Source organism: Hirsutella rhossiliensis (assembly GCF_020360975.1).
Source record: "Hirsutella rhossiliensis strain HR02 chromosome Unknown scaffold00005, whole genome shotgun sequence".
NCBI classification, from domain to species: domain Eukaryota; kingdom Fungi; phylum Ascomycota; class Sordariomycetes; order Hypocreales; family Ophiocordycipitaceae; genus Hirsutella; species Hirsutella rhossiliensis.
The window spans coordinates 2,707,053-2,732,216 of record NW_025408671.1 but is presented as its reverse complement, the minus strand read 5'-3'; the positions used below and the strand labels follow the sequence as shown (position 1 = coordinate 2,732,216).

General features: G+C 60.5%; 5 protein-coding genes across 5 annotated transcripts; 3 read left to right on the top strand and 2 right to left on the bottom strand.

Moving 5' to 3' along the window:
- Positions 1–429: 429 nt before the first annotated feature.
- Positions 430–4,974, top strand: HRG_05555 (sister chromatid cohesion protein pds5; the record flags this gene model as incomplete). The annotated part of the gene is made up of 5 exons (XM_044864026.1): positions 430–846; positions 902–2,383; positions 2,462–4,342; positions 4,405–4,539; positions 4,624–4,974. The coding sequence occupies 5 exons, from the start codon at positions 430–432 to the stop codon at positions 4,972–4,974; spliced, it is 4,266 nt and encodes a 1,421-aa protein (XP_044720558.1).
- Positions 4,975–5,722: 748 nt separating this feature from the next.
- Positions 5,723–7,971, bottom strand: HRG_05554 (SNF5 / SMARCB1 / INI1 domain-containing protein; the record flags this gene model as incomplete). Its single annotated transcript, XM_044864025.1, has 2 exons — positions 5,723–6,052; positions 6,148–7,971. The coding sequence occupies 2 exons, from the start codon at positions 7,969–7,971 to the stop codon at positions 5,723–5,725; spliced, it is 2,154 nt and encodes a 717-aa protein (XP_044720557.1).
- A 1,502-nt stretch (positions 7,972–9,473) lies between these two features.
- On the top strand, positions 9,474–11,099 carry HRG_05553 (metallopeptidase family m24 domain-containing protein; the record flags this gene model as incomplete). Its single annotated transcript, XM_044864024.1, has 4 exons — positions 9,474–9,498; positions 9,754–9,942; positions 9,998–10,810; positions 10,870–11,099. The coding sequence occupies 4 exons, from the start codon at positions 9,474–9,476 to the stop codon at positions 11,097–11,099; spliced, it is 1,257 nt and encodes a 418-aa protein (XP_044720556.1).
- A 1,146-nt stretch (positions 11,100–12,245) lies between these two features.
- HRG_05552 (PHD-finger domain-containing protein) lies at positions 12,246–16,294 on the top strand (the record flags this gene model as incomplete). The annotated part of the gene is made up of 7 exons (XM_044864023.1): positions 12,246–13,527; positions 13,603–14,083; positions 14,334–14,427; positions 14,813–15,144; positions 15,201–15,653; positions 15,710–15,920; positions 15,971–16,294. 7 exons carry the CDS (start codon positions 12,246–12,248, stop codon positions 16,292–16,294), a joined length of 3,177 nt encoding a protein of 1,058 aa, XP_044720555.1.
- A 1,802-nt stretch (positions 16,295–18,096) lies between these two features.
- Positions 18,097–21,569, bottom strand: HRG_05551 (RNA recognition motif domain-containing protein; the record flags this gene model as incomplete). Its single annotated transcript, XM_044864022.1, has 5 exons — positions 18,097–18,102; positions 18,161–18,406; positions 18,491–18,544; positions 18,602–21,383; positions 21,493–21,569. The coding sequence occupies 5 exons, from the start codon at positions 21,567–21,569 to the stop codon at positions 18,097–18,099; spliced, it is 3,165 nt and encodes a 1,054-aa protein (XP_044720554.1).
- Positions 21,570–25,164: the final 3,595 nt, after the last annotated feature.

Here is a 25,164-nt window from a genome sequence, read left to right as displayed (position 1 = left end):
TCCTGCGTGCGACTCGACGCGCAGCAAGGTACGTACCGCTACGGCCCCGTTGGCCGCAGAGCTTTGCTTGCGCGGGGCCGCTGCTGCGCTGTGGCGTGGGCTGTGCCCGCTGCCGGCTTGGCGCCTCCATCGTCCCGCCTTCGCGTCTGCCCGCGTAGCGCCTCGACGCCAGCTAACAAAAGCCAGGCGGTACGGAGCAGGTGATACGAATATAATAAACCACCACCTCAGCTGCCCGCACCCTCCACCACCATCACCATCGCCCGCCCACCTGCAAGCCCACCATCGTCGCCCTCCAGAGCTCACAAGGCACAGCCCGTGTCGTGCCATGCAGTGAGCCCCTCGCGCCGCGCGACATCTCGACTCGACACGCGCCCGGCCTCGTTGGACTCTTTTCAGTCCTCCGACGTCCCCTCGCAGCTGCTCGTCATGCCGCGTCGCCGCGCTCGCCGCCAGGAGCACGTGGAGGAGGCCGAGGAGCAAGACGACCACGTGCACGACAAGGCCCCTGAACCCCCGCAAGAAGCAGACTCGGAGCCCGAAGCCGGCGACCAAGCTCACGAGATGCGCAGCCTCCGCTTCCGCGAAGAGCTTTCATGGCGGCCCGCCAAGCCCATCCCCAGCGCCACCCTCGTCGCCCGCCTCGAGAGGCTGTCAAAGGAGCTGGCCGACTTCGACCAGGGCGAGGTCCAGCTCGACTCCCTCAAGGCCGTCGCCGCCAGTCTGGCCCACCGCAACCTCCTCCAGCACAAGGATCGCGGTGTCAAGGCTTATACCGCCTGCTGCCTCGTCGACATCCTGCGCCTCTTCGTCCCAGACGCCCCCTTTACCGACGACCAGCTCAAGGTGCGTGCCCACAAACAAACGGACACGTGCAATCGCTAACAGTGGCCCCGCGCAGATGATGTTTTCGCTCTTCGTCAAGGACGTCCTTCCCGCTCTCCACGACCCGACCAATCCCTACAACAGCCAGCACAAATACGTCCTCATGTCCCTGACCGATGTCAAAAGCATCCTCCTCATCTCCGAGATCCACGGTGCCGACGACCTCTTGCTGCGCCTCTTCAACTCGGCCTTTGATGGTGTCTCGGCCAGCGCAAAGGCCCCCGCCGAGGAGCAAGTGGCCAAGGACATTGAGATACACTTGACCGAGATGCTCATGGAGCTCATAGACGAGTCTCCGGGCAGCATACCAGCCACCGTCATCGACGCCATCATCAGCCAGTTCCTGCGCGCGGCGCCCCCTGGGGGTGGCCGCACCAAGGAGCAGCACGACAAGCAGTCGACGCTCCTCCACAAGACGGAACCCGCCGCCTACATCATGGCCAAAAACATTTGCAACGGCTGCGCAGATAAGATGTCGCGCTATGTGAGCCAGTACTTTAGCGACGTCATCCTCAACGCCTCGGGCTTTGCCACAAAGGCCAATGGCTACCGCCAGGGTGACGACTCGGAAGACGAGGACGCCAATGCCGGCCCGTCCGAGGCAGACCTCAAGAGCCTTCGTCAGGCTCACCTGCTCATCCGCGAGCTCTGGAGGGCCGCGCCCGCAATCTTGCAAAATGTCGTGCCCCAGCTGGACGCCGAGCTGTCTGCCGACAACGTGCACTTGCGGCTGATAGCAACCGAGACATTTGGAGACATGATCTCGGGAATCGGAGCCGCAGGCCCCCCGCCGCCGCCGACTCTCGATCCCACGGCTTACCCCCCTCTCCGTCTGATCGACGACAGGACCCCCGAAGCCGTCGAAGCAAATGTGCTAACAAAGCCCTACTCGCCGCAGTCGTTTGCCCAAACGCACGCCGGGACCTACCGGAGTTTTGTAGGTAGAAAGAACGACAAGGTGGGCACCATCCGTGCCGCCTGGGTCACCGCCGCCGGCTACATCCTGTCCACCTCTGCAGGCGGCATCGGTCTCAGCAGAGAAGAAGAGAGGGAGCTCGTACAGGGACTCGTGGAGAAGCTCAACGACAGCGAGGAAAAAGTGCGCTTGGCAGCCGTCAAAGCCATCGAGCTCTTTGATTTTCGGGATGTCATTTCCAAGCTGGGCGTCACCGGCGGGGTGGACAAGGAGGGATCCATCCTCGCCAGCCTGGCAGACAGGTGCCGCGACAGGAAACCGGCCGTGCGCGTAGACGCCATGGTCCTGCTCGGGAAGCTGTGGGCGGTCGGGGCCGGCGAGATCGCCGAGGGCCAGGAGGCCGCGACGGCGTGCCTGTCCGGCGTCCCGTCGCGCATCATCAACGCATTCTACGCCAACGATCCCGACCTGAACATCCTGCTCGACCGCGTCATGTTCGAATGTCTTGTGCCCCTCAAGTACCCCCTCATCAAGGGCAAGGGGGCCAAGAACGCTTCCCAGTCTGCTCAGGGCAAGGGTGGCGTCGGTCCGGCGGACCAGGACAGGATACGCGCCGAGCGGATCCTCCTCATGCTTAAATCCCTGGACAATCCTGCCCAGAAGGCCTTCTTGGCCATGCAGGCGCGGCAACCTCAGTTCGCAAAGGGCGTCGCCATCTTTATTCAGCAGTGCGAAGCCTACAACGGCGGAGTCGTGGATGCCAACGAGGAAAAGGTCAAGGCAAGCCTGGCCAAGACGTTCCAGTGGCTCGGCGCCTTCTTCGCCGACCCGGCCAAGGTCCGCGGCGACCTTCAAAAGTTCGCCAAGCTCAACGATCGCCGTAGCTACCAGCTCGTCAAGTACGCCATCGAGTCCGAGAGCGACTTCAAGACGGTGCGGAGAGCCATCAACGAGCTCATCACTAAGATTCAGGCCGGCGCGGCGGCTGCCTGTCTCGACACACTCATCCCCCTTCTCTACCGCTCCAGCTGCCTCATGTTCAACCGCAGCCATCTCGCGACCATCATGGACTATTCGAAAAGCGACAAGGAGGGGTTCGCCGGGGTCGCCCATCAGGTGCTGAACGACATATCGCAGCGAAACCCCGACATTTTCAAGGCGCACGCAGAAGAACTGCGCAAGGAGATTATTGAGCAGGCGCCAACGGACAAGAGACGTAACGACCCGGCGGTGGTGGACATTCTGAAAGCATATTCATCCTACTCCAAGAGATACCCTCAAGACATCAACTACGACAGGGGCTTCACCCAGACGCTTATGAACTACGCACTCTACGGGTCCCCCCCAAAGTCTGCCAAGTACGCAGTCAATGTTCTTCTTGCCAAGAACGACGACAAGAGCAAAGTGACGGCTACGAATCTCTTGAGGAATGTCATGAAGGACTTGAACTATGGCTCCCCGCACTTTCTCACGAGGCTGGCCGCGATCAGCCAGCTCGAACGCCTTGCTCCCATGGTCACCGCCGACTCGGACGAAGCGATCCACGACTTGACCATCAAGAAGATCCTCCGTGAGGTGCGGACCGATGCAAAGGCCGATTCGGATCCTTCGTGGATCGACGACGCCGAGCTGGACGAGGAACTACAAGCCAAGTGCCTGTCACTCAGGATATTGGCCAACCAAGCCATGGCGACGGAGGAGGAGCCCGACGCCGAGGAGAGGATCAAGCCAGTTTTCAAGCTGCTAAAGACTTTTGTCGTCAACGAAGGGGAGTTTTGCAAGACCAAGGACACACCCTTGCACCACAGGAAGCGCCTTCGGCTGCTAGCAGGACTCCTCACGCTGAAGCTGTGCACTGTCAAGAAATACGACGAGCAGCTTGAGCCGACAAGCTTCAACAAGCTTGCCGAGCTGATTCAGGACAGCGAGCTTCAGGTCCGTCGGCGGTTCATGGAGAAGCTGCAAGACTACCTGACGCGTGCAAAGCTCCGGGCAAGGTTCCACACAATCCTGTTTCTGGTCGCCTTCGAGCCCGTGACCGATCTCAAGAACCGGGTAGAGACTTGGATTCGATCCCGGGCTCGTTGCTACGGGGAGAAGAAGCAGCAGATCTTGGAGGCTATCATGGGCAGGCTGATTCCCCTACTGGCACACCATCCCGACTACACTTCCAACACCGAGGATCTTGCCGACTTTGCAAACTACTTCCTCTTCTACCTAGGGGCCATTGCGACCGAGGAGAACATCTCCTTGATTTACAAGTATGCCGAGAGAGTCAAGCAGACGCGAGATGGCGTCAACTCTGACACGAGCGAGAACCTCTACGTGCTGAGCGACCTGGCCCAGGCGGTGATCCGCAAGTTTCAAGAAAGGAGGAACTGGAGCTTCCAGGCATGGCCTGGCAAGGTAGGGCTTCCCACTGGGCTGTACACGGCCCTGCCGTCCAGTGAGGTGGCGCAGCAGATTGCAAAGAAGCAATACATCCCGGACGAGCTGGACGAGCGTCTGGACGACATGATCCGGGCCCTGGATCGCAAGAAGGTAAGATTCTCGATTGCGTGCACGAGACGAAGAGCTCCAAGAGTATTAACTTGCCTCATCAGAAACGCAAGTCCATGAATGACGGGGCAGACCCGCCGGCCAAGCGAGCCAAAACGGCCGTCAGGGAGCGGTCTAAATCGAAGGCGAAGGCGACAAAATCAGCAACGAAGAAGACGCCCAAGCCAAAGACGCCAAAAGCAAGGAAGCAGGCGACGTCCCCAACGCTAGCACTGTCGGAACGTCGTCGCAGCAGCCGTGCTCACAATGTCTCTGACTACAAGGAACGGGACGATGCCGACGACGAGGAGGAGATGCTGGATGGCGTGGCAGTTTGGGACTATGAAAAAGACGGCGATTCCTCTAGTGATCAAGGAGAGCCGGCAGCCAGCGACGAAGGATCGGAAGAGGAGGGTGGAGGCGAAGATAGCAACAACGAGTCTGAGGAAGAGAGCGCGACTGCATCGAGGAGGAACGGGCAAAAGGAAGCAAAGGCCAAGGCCAAGGAGAAACCATCGGCGGCCAAGACCAGCATGGGGGACCAGTTGGAAACGAGCAAGCGAGGCAGCCGAGCGCGCAGACGGGGAACTGCCAGGGACTCGTCAGAGATGGAAGTGGACGACGATGATGACTGATTCGTTTTGCCCCGAGGACTGGGAGGCTGTCGCGGGTTTCATGTGGGACTCAACCCTGCACTCTGTATAGTTGTTTTGTTCATTCGGCTTCTTGTCTCGATAGGTGGCTGGAGGCGACAGGGTTGTGTTGATGGAGACTTGGAACATTGCTGCTCTTCTAGGTCTATGAGGTGGCATATTTCCCCCGTTCCATGACAATTGTCGGTTCTGTGTATGTGCGAGCTGCCATGAGACTGTGGCTTTTGGTGCATTTCCCTTGCCGTCTGCCCTCTGCTCCCATCTGACCCCTTTTCTCTAACCGATGCTTTGGCGGTTCGTGGCCCGTCGACTAATCTCATCTTCCTCCTCCTCCTCCTCCTCCTCCTCCTCCAAAAAGCCACGAGTTCCAGGCGAGCGGGGCAAAGAGAGGCAAGGCCAACGACAAACCAGATTGAACGGAGTCTCTCACAGAAGCAGGGGAAGAAAACCAGTGACAAGTTTGTTTTCGAGGCTCTCCGATGCACCGCCTGCCTCGTAGTGCCATCAAACAATTAACCCTCGCCAGACAACAAGGCTATGTACAACTGCGGATCCCCAAGTGCGTCCTTCTTTTTCATGTTCCTACTTCCTGTCTGGGAGGCGCACATACACGATCTCTTTCACCCCCTTGGCCTCGGGGAAATAGAATAGCCGGCGCTTGGCCACTGCCCAGTAAAACTGCCACTTTCCACGGGGACAAGGCGGCCCCGTTCTTCTTCCCAACTACCCATCAGCCAGACGGCCCGGCGTCGGCGGCAGCGCTTTGCGCAGCGAGCCTCTGCCTCACCTTGTCACGGTGGCCCGAGAACTTGAGGTGGGCCTCAAACTTCTGCGCCGTCATGTCCGGGCCGGGCGTGTAGAGCTTCGTTGTACAGTCGAGGCACCGGATGCGCGGCAGCCAGGCGTACTTGACGCCGTCGGGGAGCGGCTGGCTCTGGATAGGCAGCTCTGTCACAGGGTCGAGGTACGAATATTTCATAATGGCCTCAAAGTTGTCGCCGTTGGGGTACTGCGTCTCCAGCTGCTTCAGAGCCGAGATGAGCCATTCGGGGGGAGGGGGCTGCATGGGGGAAACAAGGTGAAGAGGAGAGCAAGGGCCGACGTCAGTCAAGCCAAGCCGCCGGGGTTCGGCGCGGAATTGGGGACAAAACTCACGGCGGGCGGAGGCGACTGGCCCGGGACGGGCGGAGGGGCGGGCAGGCGGCCGATCTGGCCGGGAGGATAGGCTCCGGGGGGTTGGGGAGTCGACGCGGCGGGGGCAGACGGCGGCGGTGGCAGCGGTGGCCTTGTCCGCAGTCCGCCCGAGGCGCTGGGGGCTCTGGCATGGACTGCCGGTAAGGGCGTCTGCGGCTGGGACGCCGTTCTCAGGTCGCGGTAGTCGCCCCTCATCACCCTCCGCAGCTTGTCTTTGTTGATCCTGAGCGTCACCCACAGGTGCAGAGGCTCCTCAGTTTCCTCGCGGAAGCGGCGCGACGTCCTCGTCTCGTGGTGGTGGAGCGCGGCGCTCACCTCGGGCGTCTCGGAGCGGCCCAGGTTCGCCATCCTCTGCTGAGCCGCCGAGGCCGCCCCGCGCATCCCCCTGGTCCGAGCAGTGCCGCCGACGAGGTATGATGGTGCAGGGGACTCGGGGGCCGAGTCCTCGCTCTCGTCTGAGTCGGATATCTCTCCGTCACGCGTTGTTCTCTTGCGCGATGCGCCCGCGGCCCTCTTGTAGAGCCGGCTCTCCTCGACGTCAGTCGCGGCACCGGGCAGGACGGAGGAGACAATGAGGGTGCGGATGGTCCGTTGCCTCTCCTTGAGGTCGGGGAGCTGCGGCCCGCCTCTCCTGTTGATGGAGCGTTTTTGCCGTCGCTGTTCCCTGGAGAAGACCATCTCGTTCCTCTCGAGGTCGGCCTCGTTGAGTTCGTACATGTATGGGGCGTATTCCTTGGCCTGCTGCTGCGGCCGGAAGACGGAGGGCAAGGGGGTTTGCAGAAAAGCGGACACCAGGTCCGAGTCCTCAACCGGTCTTCCGTCAAAGGGGTGGCCGACGCTGTAGAGGCTCTTTGTGAAGAGCTGCGACTGCTCGCGGATGCAGTGGGCAATGGCCGTGGTGAACTCGCCGCTCAGCGAGAGGTCGCGGGCCATGCTGGCGGCGAACTCTTCTGGCGAGTTGGAGGGGTTGTTGATCTCCCATTCGAACTGGTCGACGAGGGTGTGCTGACCGATTGTGATGTTGAGCTTGATGAGGACGCGCATCTCGTCGTTTTTGTATGCCGCGTAGGGGAGTTCGGGGTCCAGGGCGTCCTCGTCGGAAAAGGCAAAGGGGTAGAAGTCGTTGAGCTGCTCGCGCATCTGGTGGACAATCTGCTCGTAAACGGGCTGGGCGGCGGGGGGTTTGAGGCCCATGTCCTCGACCAACTGGGCGGCGAAGAGCTCGACGTGGAGGATGCGCTCGTGCAGGTTCCAGGTGAGGGTATCGCGCAGCCTGATCTTGTCCCACTCGACCTCGAGGCGCAGGGGAACAAGCTCCTCGTGTTGGTCTGCCTGCTTGAGCATGTCCTTGCGCGTGTACTTGAAAACCGGGGTGGTGCGGCGGCCAGGGCGGGGCTTCTGCGAAGGATAGACGATGCGCGACGAGGGCGGATGGGTCTGGTTCTCGGTGTAGCCGTTGGCGAAGCCGTTGTAGCCCTCGCCGTAGAGCCTGCTCGGGGGGAACCACGGCTTGTACTCGTTGCGCAGCATGCGGTACTCTTGGATCCTTTCGCGAGTCTCCTGCGACGACTTTCTCGTCTGCTGGAGCTGCTGGCCAAGGGCGGCGGCGGCGAGGGCGTCGCGCGTGGTGTAGCGCTCCACCATGAGCCTGCTGAAGGACTCCTTGGTGCGGACAGGCATGTCGGCGGCTGCCGAGGCCGAGGGGGCCAGATCCTTGTCGTCGGCCGCCGTCGCGCTGGCCGCCGTCGTCGCAGGGCCCGTCGACGAGGACGGCAGGGAGGCCATGGTCGCGTCGCGTGGCCGAGGCCGTGGCGACGATGCGATGCGACAGGCGTGGAAAAGAAGTCGGTTGGGGCGCGTGGCGGTGGGCCCGGCTCGGGGGGGAGGGGATGTCGTCCGAGCAATGGATGGCGAGGCGCGTGATGGGGTGAATGGGGATGCGGTGTCGTGATGCTGACCTGGATGGCTTCTGGCCTTAAGATGTTTGGCAGAGAGGAATCTTCTACTCGGCTGCGAACGGCAGGTACAGTACAGTCGGTAGGTAGCCTCCTAACCTAATTGCCGCCTCGGCGGGAGAGGCTGGCGGTGCATGTACTAGTACTTTGATGTGCGCGTGGGAACTGTGTGTCGGCGGGGTATCTAGACAGCACGCTGCTCCAAGGGTGCCAGCTGGGCATGGACGAATGATAGGCGGCAGAAGCAAGAGACGGCGGGCGGCAAGGCTGGCTGTCGACTTCATGCCTCGAGCATTAACTTGCACAGAACCAAACAATGCCAAGACATGTCACGAAACGGACTCGCGAAGCGAGGCATCGTGGCCTTGGTGTCCGGATCATAATGGTCTCGACTCTGGCCCCATCGGAAGCTTCTGTTGCGCTCCAGGTGAGTCCGAGCCCTACGGCTGCAGACAGTGGGTGACAGCACCTGAACTTGCACATGGTGGTCGATGGGAGCTGGAGAGACGCTTGGAGACGTCTTCCCTCCTGCGGCGGCTGGCCAATGGTGACTGCAGTCGGAACAAGCACCGGCTGCATCTCCCGTCCTGGGCTGTGCCTTTGCCGTTACTCATCTGGGGTCCAGCCAACGGCCGAAGACGGCCGTTGCCTCCTTCTACCTCGACACGGTACCGCCGGTATCATCCATGACCTGGTCGCCAGTTGGTCGCCCAGTGCCAATGCAGCTTGTCTTCCAGGAGAGACGGGGGGATGTCAGCGCGAAACTACTAAGTTGGTGGGTTGGAAGTGTAGGGTAGGTGTGGCTGGACTGCTTGATGTACTTTGGTACCACGGACGTCAGGCCGAACCATCGGCTGTGAATTGAGCGAGGATGGCGTTTCGTAACAAGGCAAGATGACGGCTTCCTTCGTCCTTCCCCACCATCAGAAGCCTGGAACGACCAAGTTGCAGGCAGGGGAAAAAAAGAGTAGAAGCTACTTGTGGCGGCCGTTCATGACTAAGATGAAACGACGCGAGGATGCTAGCCACTATGTGGTTGGGTAGCAAGGTCAGCAGCTGTAGCTCAGTCAATCAGGACAAGCCAAGCAGAGGCAGCGAGGTAGTAACAAGTAGGGCACAGCAGCAGCATATCCAGCGAGGGGTTTTTTTTTTTTGGTTCCCGTCCCGACGCAGGCCCGGGCGGGGGACCCAGTCTCGTGCGTGCCACATCAAGTAGCCCACACCAACCGCGAGAGTCTCGCTCCCATTCCTCCTCTCGCAACCATCTCGGCCAGCACAGGCAAATTCCCTCCATCTGACCAGCAATAAACCCTCGAGAACCGCCTGCCCATCATGTCGGAGGAAAAGGACGCCGTCGGTATTAACTTGCCCCTCTCCGCCCCTCCCCTTGCCCGTCCGTCCCCCTCTGTCGAGCTCGATATTGTCATGACATATTTTGCTTGCCCCTCTCTCTCCATGTGCGCGACAACTACCCCGCCATCCAGCACCACCAAGAGCTCACCCCCCCCCCTCCTCTCAGTCTAACCCCTCTCCGTGCCTCACAAGCACAAGGATGTGAATGGCAAAAAAGACAATGCTCAAGGGCCAATGCAATGCTGACCACCGCCCGCAGACTACTCTCTCAACAACCCCGATACTCAAACCAAGTACAAGACCGCCGGCCAGATCTCCGAGAAGGTCCTGGCTGCCGTGGCCGAGCTATGCGTGCCCGGGGAGAAGATTGTCGCCATCTGCCAGAAGGGCGACAAGCTGATCGAGGAGGAGATTGCCAAGGTCTACCGAGGCAAAAAGGTCAACAAAGGTACGCAACCAGGCCCCTCCAAGAGCTCGCATCGTTCTGACGGCAGAGGCCACAGGCTTCTCTCATCCCACCACTGTCTCGCCTGCCTCCTATGTCACGCCCTACACCCCACTGATCACTGATGAGAGCGAGGCCGCGCTCGAGATCCAGCCGGGTGAGCCCATCAAGATCCAGCTGGGAGCCCAGATCGACGGCTTCGGCGCCATCGTCTGCGATACTGTCCTGGCCACCCCCAAGGACAAGGCCGGCGAGGTCGTAACGGGCCGCCCTGCCGATCTGATGCTGGCTACCCACTACGCCAACGAGCTGCTCCTGCGGCTCATGATCCCCCCTGGCTTGCTCGCTCAGGGCACCGACGAGGAAAAGGCAAAGGCCGCTGCCCAAAAGGCTCCTACCCAGGCCAAGATGACGAGCCTGCTGGAGAAGGTCTGCGAGAGCTTCGAATGCCACCTTGTCGAGAGTACCACGTCATGGCTGTTTGACCGCAACGAAATCGAGGGTCCCAAGAAGATTGTCATTGCCCCTGCCGAGGGCACCAAGGGCGACGGCGTCCCCGAGACGGCCGAGGTGTGGGGTGTCGAAATGGGCGTCAGCCTGGGATCCGGAAAGGTCAAGACGCTTGACCAGCGTGCCACTCTTCATCGCCGCACCACGCAGACCTACGGCCTGAAGCGCCCCACCTCGCGCAAGATCCTCTCCGAGGTCCAGAAGAAGTTTGGCACCTTCCCTTTCAGCCTGAGACAGCTCGAGGACGAGCGCGATGCCAAGTCGGGTGTGGTCGAGTGCGTGCGAGGCAACGTCTTCCGCCAGTATGAGCTGGTCGGTGACAAGGACAATGCTCCAGTCGCCAGGCTCTTGACAACCATTGGTGAGTGCAAGATGTGATTGGCTGTAGCAGAGACGCCGGTGCTGACGAGGCCTGTTTAGTTATCACCAAGAATGGCATCACCAAGCTCGGTGGGCCGCCTGCTCCTGATCTGAGCAAGTTCAAGACGGACAAGAAGATCACGGACGACGAGGTGCTCAAGATTCTTGAGCAACCTCTGTCCAGAAACACTGGCAAGAAGAACAAGAGCAAGAAGAAGAAGCCGGCCAAGAAGACGGCGGCAAAGGCCGCAGGCGACTCGAATGATGATTCGGACGATTCAGACGAGTGAGCCTCGTCCAGAGGAGGATCTGGTCACGGCGGAGAGTTTTGACCACGAGCATTCAGCCTTGGCCGTGCAAATGACAACTGGCATGAAGCGGCGAGAATCCGGGTTGGAGTGACTGGTATGCGCCGTGCGGGTGTGACTCGACTGGACTGGGGGAACATGTTGTCCCACCAGGTGTCGCGTTGAGAAGCTCGCGGAAGCTGGCCAGGGGGAGGGGGGGCCGCGACGGCCACGACGCGCATGTGAGTCTAGTGAAGCCAGGTATATATAGATACCCACCACCGTTCCGGCATCACCAAGCCCGTCACGCCGGGCTGTCGAAGCGACATGGGTGAATGGGTGCACTGTGGTGGACGGCAGAGACAAAGGCAGGGAGCGAGAGTTTGGTGCAGCATTTCCCCTGCGGCGAGCGCGCCTGTGTGACCCCTTGAAGAGTAAACAGAATACCGAGGTTATTCACACTGGTGCGGCCACCAGGTGCCGCCAGTGAATGGATGCCCGTGTAGAAGAAACCAGGGCATGATACCCCCCCCCCCCTCCTCCCCCCTGGGGAGTTTTGTTCCGTAGTAGTAGGCAGGGAGCGGGGATGGCTGGGGGGGGGGGGAGGCGAGGGGGAGCAGTGTGGTGTTGGGGAACAATAAGGGGCACATGGTCAATGAATATGACTTTTTAAAAAAAGAGGGAGGATGCCAGACTTGTTGAACAAACGCAAGCGAGCAGCTGTGACGGAACGAGTTCAAGCATAGAGACAAACAACGTCTGGCTGCGGGCGGAAGGGCTGTGGTGGCGAGCGTGAATTGGGTGATGAGTGTCACTGCCTGCCTGTGCATAGTGCAGTGCCCACCCCTTGCCAGCCTGGCTCCTCCAAAAGCCTGTTCTGGACCTGGGCACCCACCGTCGCCTCCCCATTTCCTCCCCCCAACGAAGCGCGTCCAGGACTGCAAAGACACGCGATTTCGCAGCAAGAGCCCATGCTCTAGCTCAAGGGACAGGTGAGTTCTTTCCTCTGAGGCCCTCGCGGGCGCGTCCTGTGCACTCGTCGCTAACGCCCCGTTGTGCAGGCTGAACGAGGAGCGCCGCCAGGGGGGGGCACAGGCGACTCCCACCCCTCCTCTCCTCTCGCCCACTCTCCTCAGCTTGACTGACATCATGATTTCCTCCAACACGAGAGCGTCGCGCTCGGCGTCGCGCTACTCGAGCCCTGCGCAACCGCCTGGCAGGAACTGGAACGGGCCGTCCGAGTCAAAGGCCAGTGGAAACGAGGGCTCGAGGGCGTTGATGGCCAGGTGGCTGGAGCCTTCGGTGCAGACCAAGACGAGCTTCGAGGAGGCCGGGCTGATGCGATACGGCGTTCTGGAGAACATGGCTCCCCTCGGCACCATGCCCAAGCCCAAGAAGCCAGGGGGCGAGAATGGCTCGACGGTCCGCAAGATCATCCTGCGGCCGTCGGGGGCCGGGTTGGCCAACGCCGCGCGTGAGGCCAAGGCTGGCAGCAACCACCCACCACCGCCCAAGTCACCGCCCAGATCTCCTCCTCCACTGGTGCAACCTTTGCCGCCGCGGAGAAAGTCTCTTCCACCAAAGGACAGGGAACCCGAGGACGACGAGTACGATCCCAAGGGAGGCGCCCGTCGCAGACGTTCCAAGCGAGTCTCTCTGCCGGCCAAGAAGATGCGGCAGACGCCCGACGGGGACCCCAAAGACTCGGTCGTCATGGCCAAGGCGCCGACCCCCAAGGCCACGAGCCCCAAGAAGCGCCACGCTCCGCTCGAGCCTGAGGAGAGGGAGTTTGCCGACAAGGTGGTCGAGGCAGCTGTCGACGAGGCCCTCAAGCACTACCGTTATCCTACAGCCTGGGCTATGCGTACGCTCTACGATGAAAAGTGCGACGACGCCGATTTTGTGGCCATGGTCGAGGACGTCTTCAGGCAGACGGCCGACGCGGAGACGAGGAATGAGTTTTCCAGGCTCGTCGAGCAGAAGAAGCGCGAGGGAAAGAAGGATGACCAGGGCTGCTACTACTTTGTGCCGCCCACCACAAACAACCGCTTCACTCCGCACAAACCCAAGCCAGCCCCCTACGCATCGCTCCTTCGCGAAGCTGAGGGCGAGGAACAGACTGCAGGCGATAGGCGAGCTGCCAAGAGGGCCAGGACCTCGCACGCCGCGACGCCGCGCAAGACGGCCTCCTCGGGCGCCGTCGTCGTCAATGTCCGCACACCAAGATCGTCGCGCAGCAATAAGCACGCACGACGGGACTCGGGCTCGAGCATTTCGTCGTCGCTCTCGTCGGCCATGAGTCTGTCGTCGCCCGAGGGCAGCGCCGCAAGCCTCAGTCCGTCCCTTCGAGGGGCGGCCGCCGGGGAAGCTTCTGGGGCCCAGGCCCATCGCCATGCGGATGCGCCAAAATCCCAGCCAATCACCACCCGCGGCAAAACACTCGCCTCCAGCAGACCGGCCGTGTCCAACACATCTGAATCAAACACTCCCACCCATCACCACCAAGGCCGCTCTCGCCCTCGACACGCATCCACCGCTGCTGATGATGCCACCAGCATGCCTGGCCGACTCGCCGCAACTGAGCTCTTCCCCAACCTGCCTGCCAAAACGGCAAAGCACGGCACCGCCAAGGCGCCCCCCATGCTCGACGACGATGAGGATCCGTTCTGGGACAGGCGACGTGATGCACGCAAGGTCACAGGCGCGTACAGCGCCCAGGAGAGCTCGGTGAGGACGGGCCAGGAAGAGCGTGTCGCAACGCCCCCCAGGACCACGAGGCGGACGCGCCAGCTGCTTGCCGCTCCCGTCAGCACCCGGGCCACGCGTTCCGCCAGCAAGAGGCCCATCGCCGACGTCGAGCGAACCACGTCGCCGGCGGCCTTTTCATGGCAGGGCGACGGCAGCCCAGCAGTCGGATCCCGCGCCGCCACTCCCCCAATGCTGCGACCGGCCAAGAAGCAGCGGACGGGCCTGCGCGTTAAGACCTCGTGAGTTCAATCCCCCCATCTCCCCCTGCCCCAAAGATGAGACCACTCGCGCATCGCCCGCTCTCGCCTCGACGGCCCAAGCTCGGGCACCGATGAGCAGCATGAGCGCATCACGAGGTCCGACGAGCTGAGCTGTCCGGGCCAAGCCCGGATGATCGGCCTGCCCATCTCGCCGTCTGCCAATTGCCGGCCAAGGACGAGGCGACGCAAGGAACATTCTTGGCTGACTCGTTCACTTTCTCCACTGCAGGCCGGTCAAGAAAAAGGGAGGCACTGCCGCGGGTGTCCCCCGTTCGATGAGCGAGGCAAATTCGACGCTCAACAACGGAGCGCCCAAGGACCCGGTATGTGACCCCATTTCTGCCCTACCCGTCGTGATTATTCCCAACCAAGCCACGATGCGCTCTTGCCCGCCCCCCCGGCACACCCCCTCCCCTCCCTCGTCCGGCCTGCCGTTCCGGAGCAGATGGCCTGCTGGTTTCGGAGGCGCGTACCGTTTTTCTATTCCTCGTCCATTTCACCTTCCATACCCTGTTTCTCTCGGAAGCCCGGGATGGCGCACGCCCAGGCACGCAAGGATCACACTCCACGCTACGCCCGTTTCCCTCCCCAACTAGTGCCCAGTGGATGCCGTTGGGCTTCGCCACCCCGACGATGCATTCCCCAGTTGACGCGAGGGGCTCGTGAACGTCTGGGACGAGGGTTTGGTCGCTAACTACTGCTTCCCAGACGTCGGACAACGACGAGTATTGCTCGGCGTGCGGCAATGCAGGCGACGTCGTCTGCTGTGATGGCTGCCCTCGATCATTCCACTTTGAGTGTGTCGACATGGTGCAGTCGGACGATCTGCCCGACGAGTGGTACTGCAATGAGTGTCTCATTCGACGCTTTCCCTCGCGCGTACCCGTCCACAAGGGCATTTTTGCGGGCGCCCTGAACAACCTCGAGAAGAGTATCCCGCGCGCCTTCAGCCTGCCAAAGAAGGTGCAGAACCGCTTCGAGGGCGTCAGGGCCGGCGCCGACGGCGATTACGAAGATGTCATGTCGAGTAAGGCGGTTAAGTAAGTGACGATGCTCATTATTGCGCCTACTACCTGCGTGCACCGGCTGACGACAGGTGCAGGAAACGAAATGGCTACGATGAGCTGCCAGACTTCTTCAAGCAGCGCGAGGATGGCCACGCTGTGCTCTGCCACGCTTGCCAGAAGCCGGCCACGGAGATAAGAGCCATCATCCCGTGCAGCGCGTGCCCGTTCCACTGGCACATCGATTGCCTCGACCCGCCCCTGGCGATGCCCCCCGTCCTCAAGACGTGGCGCTGCCCGGCGCACATTGACGACGTCTTGATCGAGGTGCCCGGCCTCGCGCCGGCCCACCGCTTCCGCAGGCTCAAGGGAACCCAGACCATTGCGCCTGCCATCAGCCGAGGCCTCAAAAACAATGGCCATATCGAGATAGATTGGACGGACGAACCTGTCCAAACCGATCGTTCCGGATGGCCCGACCCATCCTCATTTGGACGAAGCTACAAACTGCCCGCCAGGGGAGTTGTCCTGGACTTCATTGAACAGTAAGCTGCCCGCGTGGATTCAATAGCTGTGTTCGGGCTAACCTTGTGCCTGCTAGACTGCGACACCAGGGCGCAGGCTATGGATCTCGTCGACACGAATCCAGACGGGTTCCGTATCCGTCGCCACCTGCTCAGCGCGACGCGAGCAGCCCCCTCCCCGGCTCTGCTCTCGAGCGCGACATCGACGAGATGCAGGCCTCCCTCACCTTGATCGGCCTTCGGCAGAAGCGGTCAGAACCGATCGACAGGCTCACGTCTGCACTCATGGTAGGTTTCCCCGCCGACGCGTTTGCTCTCACTGCTAACACATTGCACAGTCCGCTGCCGACGACAATATCTTGTCGCTCATGGCCAAGAGCAATGCTGATAATATTGCAGTCGGCCACCTGACCCAAGACGACAGGATGGGCCTGCGTGCTTTGCTGGCTCAGATCGATGCCATGGGCGCCCGGATCCGGCAGGTCCTTGGCGACGACAAGCCGGCTCCTGAACCCTCAGCTGTTTCGGCCGACGCCCGGACCCCGGTCTCGGAACCGCCCAGCATCAACGAGTCGGGCAAGCTGGAGCCGATTGCCCCGGTGGCGGAGCCTACGCCTCCCTCGACAGTCGACCACGCCGAAGGCTCGATGGAGCTCGACTAGATCTTTGGTTATGTCCAGACAGGCTAGACTGGTGGAAAAGGAGCATCGATATCTGAACACGACGCCCACACATCATCTCTCAACCTCTCCAGCGGTTCCGACCTTGACCGTCTCGGCCTCGTCACGGGATGCCAGCTATCCATGACTATTTGTCGTTGGTTGACCGATATCCATCACACGAAGGATACCTCTTTTGGTTGACGACGGCAAAAAAGACGAAAAATGAAAAATGCAAGAACAACATGAACCAGCAGAATTTGAAGGCACACGGCATGAGGCCAGCTCGTGTTGGCAAGCCCGATCGCGGTGCTCACTGCCTGTCCACCCTTTGCGCCCCACGGCGCCCTTTTTTCGCCTCTCGTGCCCTCGCCCCGAGCCAAAGCTTGCGCCGGAGGCAGAGGCGAAAAGACGGCTTGGGACTCTTCCCCGTGTGCCTTTTCTGCACAACACTCTAGGGTTACTTTGCACCCATTACGAGAATCCGCAATCAAGGAATCCTTCTCATATCCGACACTGCGTGCGGTCTGGGAAGCACTCGAGGATGAAAAAATGGATGTCTGCTCTTTTCTTCTCTTAGGGCGTCAAGCTCACGCTGTACCATATCGCTGAAATTGGTGGTGCGTGAGGAGAGAGACGGCTGGTTGGTCGATTTACTTTTTTCCCTTTATCCTTCTGCTTTGTCTTCTTTCACCTACTACACCACACCTATCTTCTCGCCTTGACCGTCGCACAGACGACTTTGGGAGGCGCAGTGAAGGAGGAGGCTTGGGGGGGGGGGGAGAAGGACGGAATGTCGCTACGCTCTCTCCCTCGTTGGTGATGGATGTGATGGTGGATCGGGGCTGCAGACGAACTGGGCGGCACTGGTTTTCTTGTTGTAATATCACGACTAGTATTGGGCCCTTTAGGCCGACCGACATGCCGCCAGTTTGTGTATTGCTGCCGCTGCCTCTTTGACCCGGACGAGCCGTGACTGAAAGCCAATGCCGCCGCTCGTACCGATCGGACGACCACCAACACACAGAGCTTGCCGGCGTTGCACAAAATCCTGTCGGTGGCTTGCTCATCGCCGAGGCGTCATTGACCAATCACTGAATATTTATGCAGACAGTCTCGTTTGTCAGGCTCCATCCTAGTATACAGCCGTCACGAAAGAAACGAGAAGATCCTGCAAAATGCCCTTTTTTTACCTCCCTCAACCGCCAAGCACAAATCCCTTCCATAGCATCGCTCACCCACCCTCCCTTCCAGTCTGAAGAGCCTCTATTGTAAAGCCAGATGAGCACCCAAGGGCTGAGCTCGAGTACATGTTTCCGGCGTGAGGGAAAGCACACGCCCGCAGCCCCACACTCTCCTTTTTCTCGTGATCCCACAAATCGTCACTCCTGTCGAGTGGTGTCAAATCACAGGTTTATGGCGTTCATTATGAAATGTCGAAAGAAATTGAATAGCAGTAGAATAGAGCCGCTCCTGCTCGACCCCTGCGGCGGTCTAAATGCACGAGGCCTGCCTGGCGCATTCGACCGCGGGAAGAGAGGGACAGAAGCCGGTAAGGGTGGCTCAAGAGCAACACGCAACGGTGTCTTGAGTAATCGCAGGACTCCGAGTCAGGTCCTTCTAGATTGAGATATTGAGCGCGGCCCTGCCGGAGTCGTCTACCACACCCGCGAATCGCCACCGGTGTCAGCTCCGGGGGTACCACTGAGCAACAACACACGCGCGCACACACCTCGAAGGCGTGGCGCAGCCCCTATGGCAGCAGCAACGTGCTGCCAGCGGGGGTGAACCTGTCGCATTGCGAATCATCTCTGGTGAATGTCAGCAAACGGTCTGAGCAGGGTAGCTGTGTGATTGAGGTTGACGTACGCGGCCCCGCCTAGCGTTGGCCTGTTCTTGCTGCATGTAGCCCATGCTCTGCATGCCCCCCATGCCGCTATATCCATACGGGCTACCCATGGGCAAGCCGAACCCTGGTGGACCATAGGGGGCCTGGCCGCCGGGCATTTGAGGGACTTGGGTCGAGGGAGGTTGAATGGGGCTTCCGTTTGGCATGTTCTGCTGGCGAAACTGGTCCACCGCGGGCCCGGGAGTGCCGTAGCCTCCGTACCCGGGCTGCATCGGCGGAAAAGTATAATTCATCGGAGGCGTCGCCCGGTTCATCATGTTCTGCTGATATTGCATCTGCTGTAGATTGACCGCTGGGGCAACGGGCCCCGTCGGTGCGCCGTACACAATGCCTTGGTTATATGGCTGGAAGCCGGGCATGCTTGCATCAGCACCGTCATTTCGCTGGGGGCCATAACCCGCATCAAAACCGGTAGCATTGGTCGTGGGGTTGAGGGGGTTAAAGAAGGCCTTGCTGCCGTGGCCTTGCTGCGGGTGTTGGCCATTGATGCCGGCTTGTCTCGAAGTTGGGCGCTGTCGTTGATCCGGGTGTGCGTTGGCCTCACGATTAGGCCCGGCGGTCCTTGTCGAAAGCCCAACCTCGTCCATAAGACGCTTGTAGCCCTGCCCCGGCTGGGCCTTGATTTTGACAAGCACGTTCTTGACGTTGTCTACGACTTGGCTTCGGATGCTCTCATCAAAGAAGGGAGTCGTCAAGACCTTGAAGATCAGGGTAGAGCCACACGCGTTGTCGTTGAGGATGGCCTCCAGGACTTGATCGTTGGGGGTAAAGAAGAGAGACTTGAGGATCGTGTCGCGGGCCTCGGCCTCGGCCTTCTGATTTATCACCTTGAGGACGGTGAGATAGGCGACCTTGTGGGTGCACAGGTGAACAAGGCACGGCACGAGCCTGGGAGACAGAACGGTGCGTCGCTGAGGAAATGTGCACGTGTCCAGGAACCAGGTCAGCAAGAGGGCACCGTTTGCGTTGGTGGCCAGCTGCACACTGTGCAAGGCGATGGCGGCCGCGAGCATTCGTTGCTGGTTCTTGCTGGCGTGGTGGCTCTCGAGGCAGGCCCGCATGGCGCGAGCGCCGAAGCGGCCCTGGGCAATCTCCCACATCTTGCTCAACATCGTCTCGAAGATGAAGTCGTTGTGAGGCGTCCCAAACTTGAGGCAGCCCTGCAAGACGTAGTTGCCGTACTGGTCCAGGAATAAGGGGACAGTGTACGGCCGGAGATGCTCGACGATGACGGACATTTGACCGGGAGTCTTGCACACATCAATGATCTTCTGGGCTGCCCAGGTGCCGTTCTTGTGGATGCCAATCTCAGCCATATGTGGTGCGATTTCGGCCAGCATGGCATCTCGTACGGGGTCGGTGCAATGCTCGAACAGCTTCTGGACGACGGTGTTGCCCAAGTAATCAGACGACAGTTCTGCGATTTCTGGAAGCATTTCCATGGCAACGCCCTCGATTTCTGCCTGAGACAGAAGCTGGTTGTCAATGCGCTTGCGGATATCCCTCAGCCTCGGGGCGTCGTGAACCCGCGTGTGAGTTGGCTCTCGGACCGCGGGGATATCCTCAACAAACGTGTCGTACTGGATGGCAGACTGGACGCTGCGAGAAGTCTGGAGCTTATCATCCTCGGACGCCCCGAACTGACCCACGATATCGACAATATCTGTGGTCATGTCACGCAGCGGCGGGACCGTGGGAGTAGTCTTTCCTAGGGCCAGAGCTTGGGGTCCGTCCGCGTTGGCAGGCGCCGCCCCCTGGACGGAATCTTGAGCCCTGGCGAATGGATCCGGGCTCGGAGAAGGAAGTACGCCATCGTGGCCGGGGGTGTTTGCCGCCGAAGGAGGTTTTGCAAAGTTGATACGAATGGGGCCTGCGCCGGGGAAGATCTCCTTGCCGTTCAAGTTCGACTTGGCGGAAATTGAGCTCTCGACCCTCTCAAAGTTGACAAAGCCGCAATTCTTATGGGTCAGCACACGCGCGGACAAGATGGGACCGTGTGCCTTGAACATTTCGATGAGAGTCGACGTGGTTGTCGATGTCGGAATGCCTCCGAGCCAGAGGGCACTCGTAGGACCCTCAAGGCCTTGCTCTTCGGCACTCAAAAGCCCAGCATTGCGGCTGTTTGATCTGCCGAGGCTCATGCCCGCGATGGCCTGAGGAAGATCATCAAAGTCCTTTTCATCTTGCATTCGCATCTCGGCACTGTTTGCGATGGGATTGGATACGGCGGTGTTGCCGGTCAGGTATGTGCGCATGAGGCGGCCACCGGGGGACTCGAGGACGCCGGCAGTGCGAGCACGAGGACGAGTGGCAGAGGCCTGGCTCGCAAAAGCCTGGACGGCCAGGTTGTGGTTGTGAATGGCAGCATTTGTGGCGGCCAGCTGGTCTTGCAGCGCAGCAACGTACTGATTCTCCATGGGTACACCGTCGGCTTCATACTCGTCCTCGTCATCGGCGTACTTGTCCTTGTTGTTGACTGAGTAGGACCGGAAGCGGCTGGACTGCTTCGCGTAGTCGAGGTTGCCCATGTAAGGAGTGGCAAGTTGAGCTCGAGGGGGTTGCGGCGTTTCGGCCAACCCGAGGTAGTCCAACGTTCGCATGTGCACATCCGACTCCCCCCCCCCTTCCTTGGAGAAGTGAGACTGCGAGGGGGAGCTTGGCCCATTGGACCCGACACTGGCAATACTGGCAAGTGTGGAACCTCGCTCACGGCCGACACCAGCTGGATTCCAGCTGCTGAAGATGGACGGACCGAAGGGAGAGGTTGTGCCAGGCATGGCGGAGAAGGGACTGCGCTGGGGCATGGATCCAGCCCGCAGACGAGATAGGAGGGCCGAGCCTCCCGACGAGCTGTCGGGGGGCTCCAGGCCCGGGGAGGGCGACTTGTTGAATGGCGTTTGAGACGGAGTGGCTCGCGCAGACTTGACCGCCAGGCTTGGGACGTTTAAGAGACCGCCCGGAGGCCCGCCGGGGGAGAAGCGAGACGGCACGGTACCGGCTCGGGCTCTTCGAGTCTGAGGCATGCTATCGGGCGTTGGCAGTTGGGCGAAGTCGGGGAAACCATCGGTGGGTGATTCGGGAATGTTCTCGCGGAGGGGCGTCGAGTTGCCGCTGGTGGGAGGGCCGCCCCATGGATTAATGGGCAGGCCAGGGATGCCTTCCTGAGCTTGAATCTCTCTTGCTCTGTCCATGAAGCAGTCGTTAGCGAGGGACGGGGGAAAAGGGGATGAAGGGAGCCCCAAGAGCTCCGGGTGGTGATGGAGCGGGGACGCGAGCAGGAAAGATTACGAACCTTTTCGAGTAGAGCCTGCTGGAGCCGGGCATGTCGTGCGACGGAGAACCAGCCCCGGATCGCGAGTTGGAGGCCATGATGCCGTTGTGAGTGAGAGCACCAAAATGAGGGCGGTTCGAGGTTTCGGTGGCGGAAGGTGGGTTGGAAGAAGGGGATTGCGAGCGATTCTGGGGCGCGGAATGGCGCGGGGAGTAACCGGGCGCCATCTGATGAGATCTGGACGTTGATATTATCAATTACCCGACCGGCCGCATGACACAATGGCACGCGAAATGAGAGGCGAGATGAGCTCAAGGGGATCAAGGGTTCGCGTGGCAGGTGAAGAAGTGCCGGCAGGTAGGGCGAGGACAACAGTCGAAGTCGTGGCCCGAAAAGGCATCAAGCAGCCAGCCTCGACGCAGGTTGGGGAGGGCGGCTGACGCAGCCAGCCAGGAGAGCGATGCAGAGGGCCCGAGAGCGAAGGGGGGGCGAGGACGGAGGTTCTGCAGTAGCCGGTATTACAAAAGGGATACTGTGAAGAAAAAGTCGGGTCGGGCGCCTCGTGGATTGGCGGCGGAAGATGACGGGAGGACAGCTGGAGGGGGAGGGCTGAGGCGCAGGCAAGGAGTGCCGTCCTGGGGTGGTGGAGATCAGTTGGGGTAGATCGGAGGCGGGAGGCGGCGGGCGGGCGGGCGGGCGGCAGCGATGGTAGGAAGTAGCAGCAGCAGCAGCAGCAGCAGCAGTGGAGGAAGAGGAAGACGAAGCAGAAGCGTGATCGTTGCCGCTAACAAAACAGTGGTGGTGGTGCGGCTGCCGAGCCGATGGGGGGGGGGGGCGCCCGAGGGAAGGTAGAGAGCGGGCGGGAACCGGGCGCAGACGGATCAAAGAACAGGCCTCATTGCTTCGGGCGGCGGGAGAAGATGAGGGTGAGAATTGGCGGGGATGGTTGCGAGAAGAGGCGACGCGGAGACAAAGCCGTGGAGGAGAAGGAGCAGAAGGAGCAGAAGGAGAAGAAGGAGAAGAAGGAGAAGAAGGAGGATGAAAAGACAGCGAAGTGAGACGACGACGGCATTGCCAGCTTGCTCTGGACGAGAGACTTGGGGCTCCACAGCTGGCTGAGCGTCGGCCTAGTGGGGGCTACAAATAGGTACTCGGTACTGGGACCTCGGAATAGAGGTAGGTGGTAGGTAAGGTAGTAGGCGCTGGGTGGGACCAATGGACGTCGGGCCGGCCAGTCAGCGGCTCGCCTTGACTGGTCTGAAACACAGGCTTTTTTCCCACCTTTGCCAGCTGGGGCAGTGCGACGACGACGACACAAACCTTGCCGTGGATCCAGGTCCATGGACACGCGCATCCGCAGACATACAGATGTACAACAGCTGCACGACGATAAACACTGCAGCCAGCCGGCGCCGTGGCAGGCATGCAACGCGGCTGGCAGGGCAGAGGCAAAGGGTCGAGTGGCGTTGGCTACAGTACAGTAAGTTTGTTGCCACGGCGGAGTAGGGAGGTACTTGTACTCGGTACGGACACAAATAGCGCCATTCACGGCGACGACTCGCCCCCAGACAAGTGCCGCCTACCCTGGACGAACAGGCACTGTGCGGTTGGCTGCGGAGGCGCGTCGGAAACACGCTACAGCGAGCACTATCCATTGTACGGAGCATCCCGAAAAACAAGACTCGTCGATACTCGGCCCCTCAAGAATCCTTTGTGGAAGACAAGAGCCCCTGATTACGTAACTGGACCAGAGCGTTGCCTCTAAGACTCGACTGTAAGAGTGTGCTGGAGACTGGCAAGACTGGCAAGACTTGCGTGGTTACTAGTAAAATGCAGAAGCGTTGAAAGCCAGCACACCTCTCGACCGCAGTGGCCCCAACACGAGATGCCCATGTAAGGGACCCGTACTCCGTGCTGCAGGTACCTTGCCTTAGTGCACTGGTACTCGCGCGGTACAGCACTGTACCTTTGGTCTCCCAAGCCTTCGGCAGACGGACGAGCTGGGACCTCCTTGCTCCCGCATGCCGTCCCCCCTTTGTAGGATTGCGTGTCGGTCGGGCACGTTTTGTCTGGCGCCGCGTGAGCGAGTAGCATTGCATCTCTTGCCCAGCCGTCTCCCCGCCGTCTCCCCGCCGTCCCCCTTCCGAGAGCCCCCTGTCGCTCGCTTCATGCGCCGACTGAATAAGGCATCTGCCTCAGGCTGCCTTGCCTGCCTGCCATCTGGCCAAGCCGACGCCGCCGAACGAGATGAGAGTTCGAATCTGCAGATGACACCCAGGTACCTATTACCTCCCAGGCTCCCTCCCGTCCCGCCAAGGCACTACCCAACTCTAGGAGGAGTGGCCCTGAATAACGTTCCCCCTTTCCATGTTTGGGTGCTAAGAAACTCAGTGGACGCGGCGCACCTGGTCTGTAGCCTGTACCTCGTCTCTGATGTGTACCGTAAAGGCGCGACTAAGTCCGCTGTACGGAATAGGAGTAAGATGAGCAAGGAGCAGTGTTGGCCGTCACTTACTCGCACACGGGGTTGACCGATATTCCTTCACGCATTCACCCTCGCAGCGCACGAAACGGGCCACGAACACACACACACATGCGTTGGCATTTCAAGTTACGTAGGTAATTCGGTAGGTAGGTAATTAGTTACCCTGTAGTAGTTACCCTGGTAGTTACAGGGTAACTACCTGTACATGCAACGCATAAAGCGCACGTGACCGCAATAGGCTCTCCTGACTCCTAGACCTGTCACTCTGTTCTAGACGCCCCAAGCGCGCCTCCTCGGCCTTCTAGACGTTCCATTTCACCGTCCCCTCGCCCTTGTCGCGTCTTGACACGGAGCTGTGACCATCACTAAGCAAGCGCTGTTGCCCCTGCCCAGCTCCGTCGACTGCTGGCTGCTGGAAACACGATGCCCTCGAACCTGTGGGCCGGACTCGTGCATCATCGACGAGGGGGGAAATGAAAAGAATAGTCGATCGACGGTGGAGACGATGCTCCCTCGTGGATCGACCATCTCCCCCCTGGAGCAGGCACCTCGACTCCTAAGGCATTCAGCACACCTGGCCGACACGATACGCCTCGAGCTGCTGCTGACCTACCGCGCCATCTACTTCGGCTTTGACGCGTTTGCGTGGCCCCATGCCGTTCTACCAAGGCGGTACTGTGCGCGGGCGCCCATCTCAACCATGAGTGCAGCTACCGCAGCGTCCTTCTCCCCAAGTAGTCCACCCACGCCAACCTGCGACAAGTCTGCGAACCGCCCCGGATGCCTTGTTCTGGCCCACCTGGGACCTGGGGCCATGTGCGGTGGATGAACGAGCACCTGAGCAAGACGGAGGCCGACTTCTGGCGGAGCCTCATCGAGAAGATGAGCGGCGGCCTCTTTTGAGAATCGGCTCGTGTATCACGCCTGGAACCATGGCTAAGGACAGATATCTCGGACGGCTCGCGCCCAAGATTGTGCGTAGAGAAGACACGAGATTCTACCTGCGCATGCTGTGGTTCACGGAAGATGACTCAGAAGAGCTTCAGACGCGGAACTTTGAGTGACTCTTCTTCCATCAAGGCTGGATCGACACTTTCCGGGCGGCCAGTGATGCGCTCAACCGTAATGAGAAGGAAACAAGACGCTGAGGAGTCGCGGCAAAGTCAGTGACGAGTCCTGTTTCGTGCGCAAGACGCCAACATTTGTTC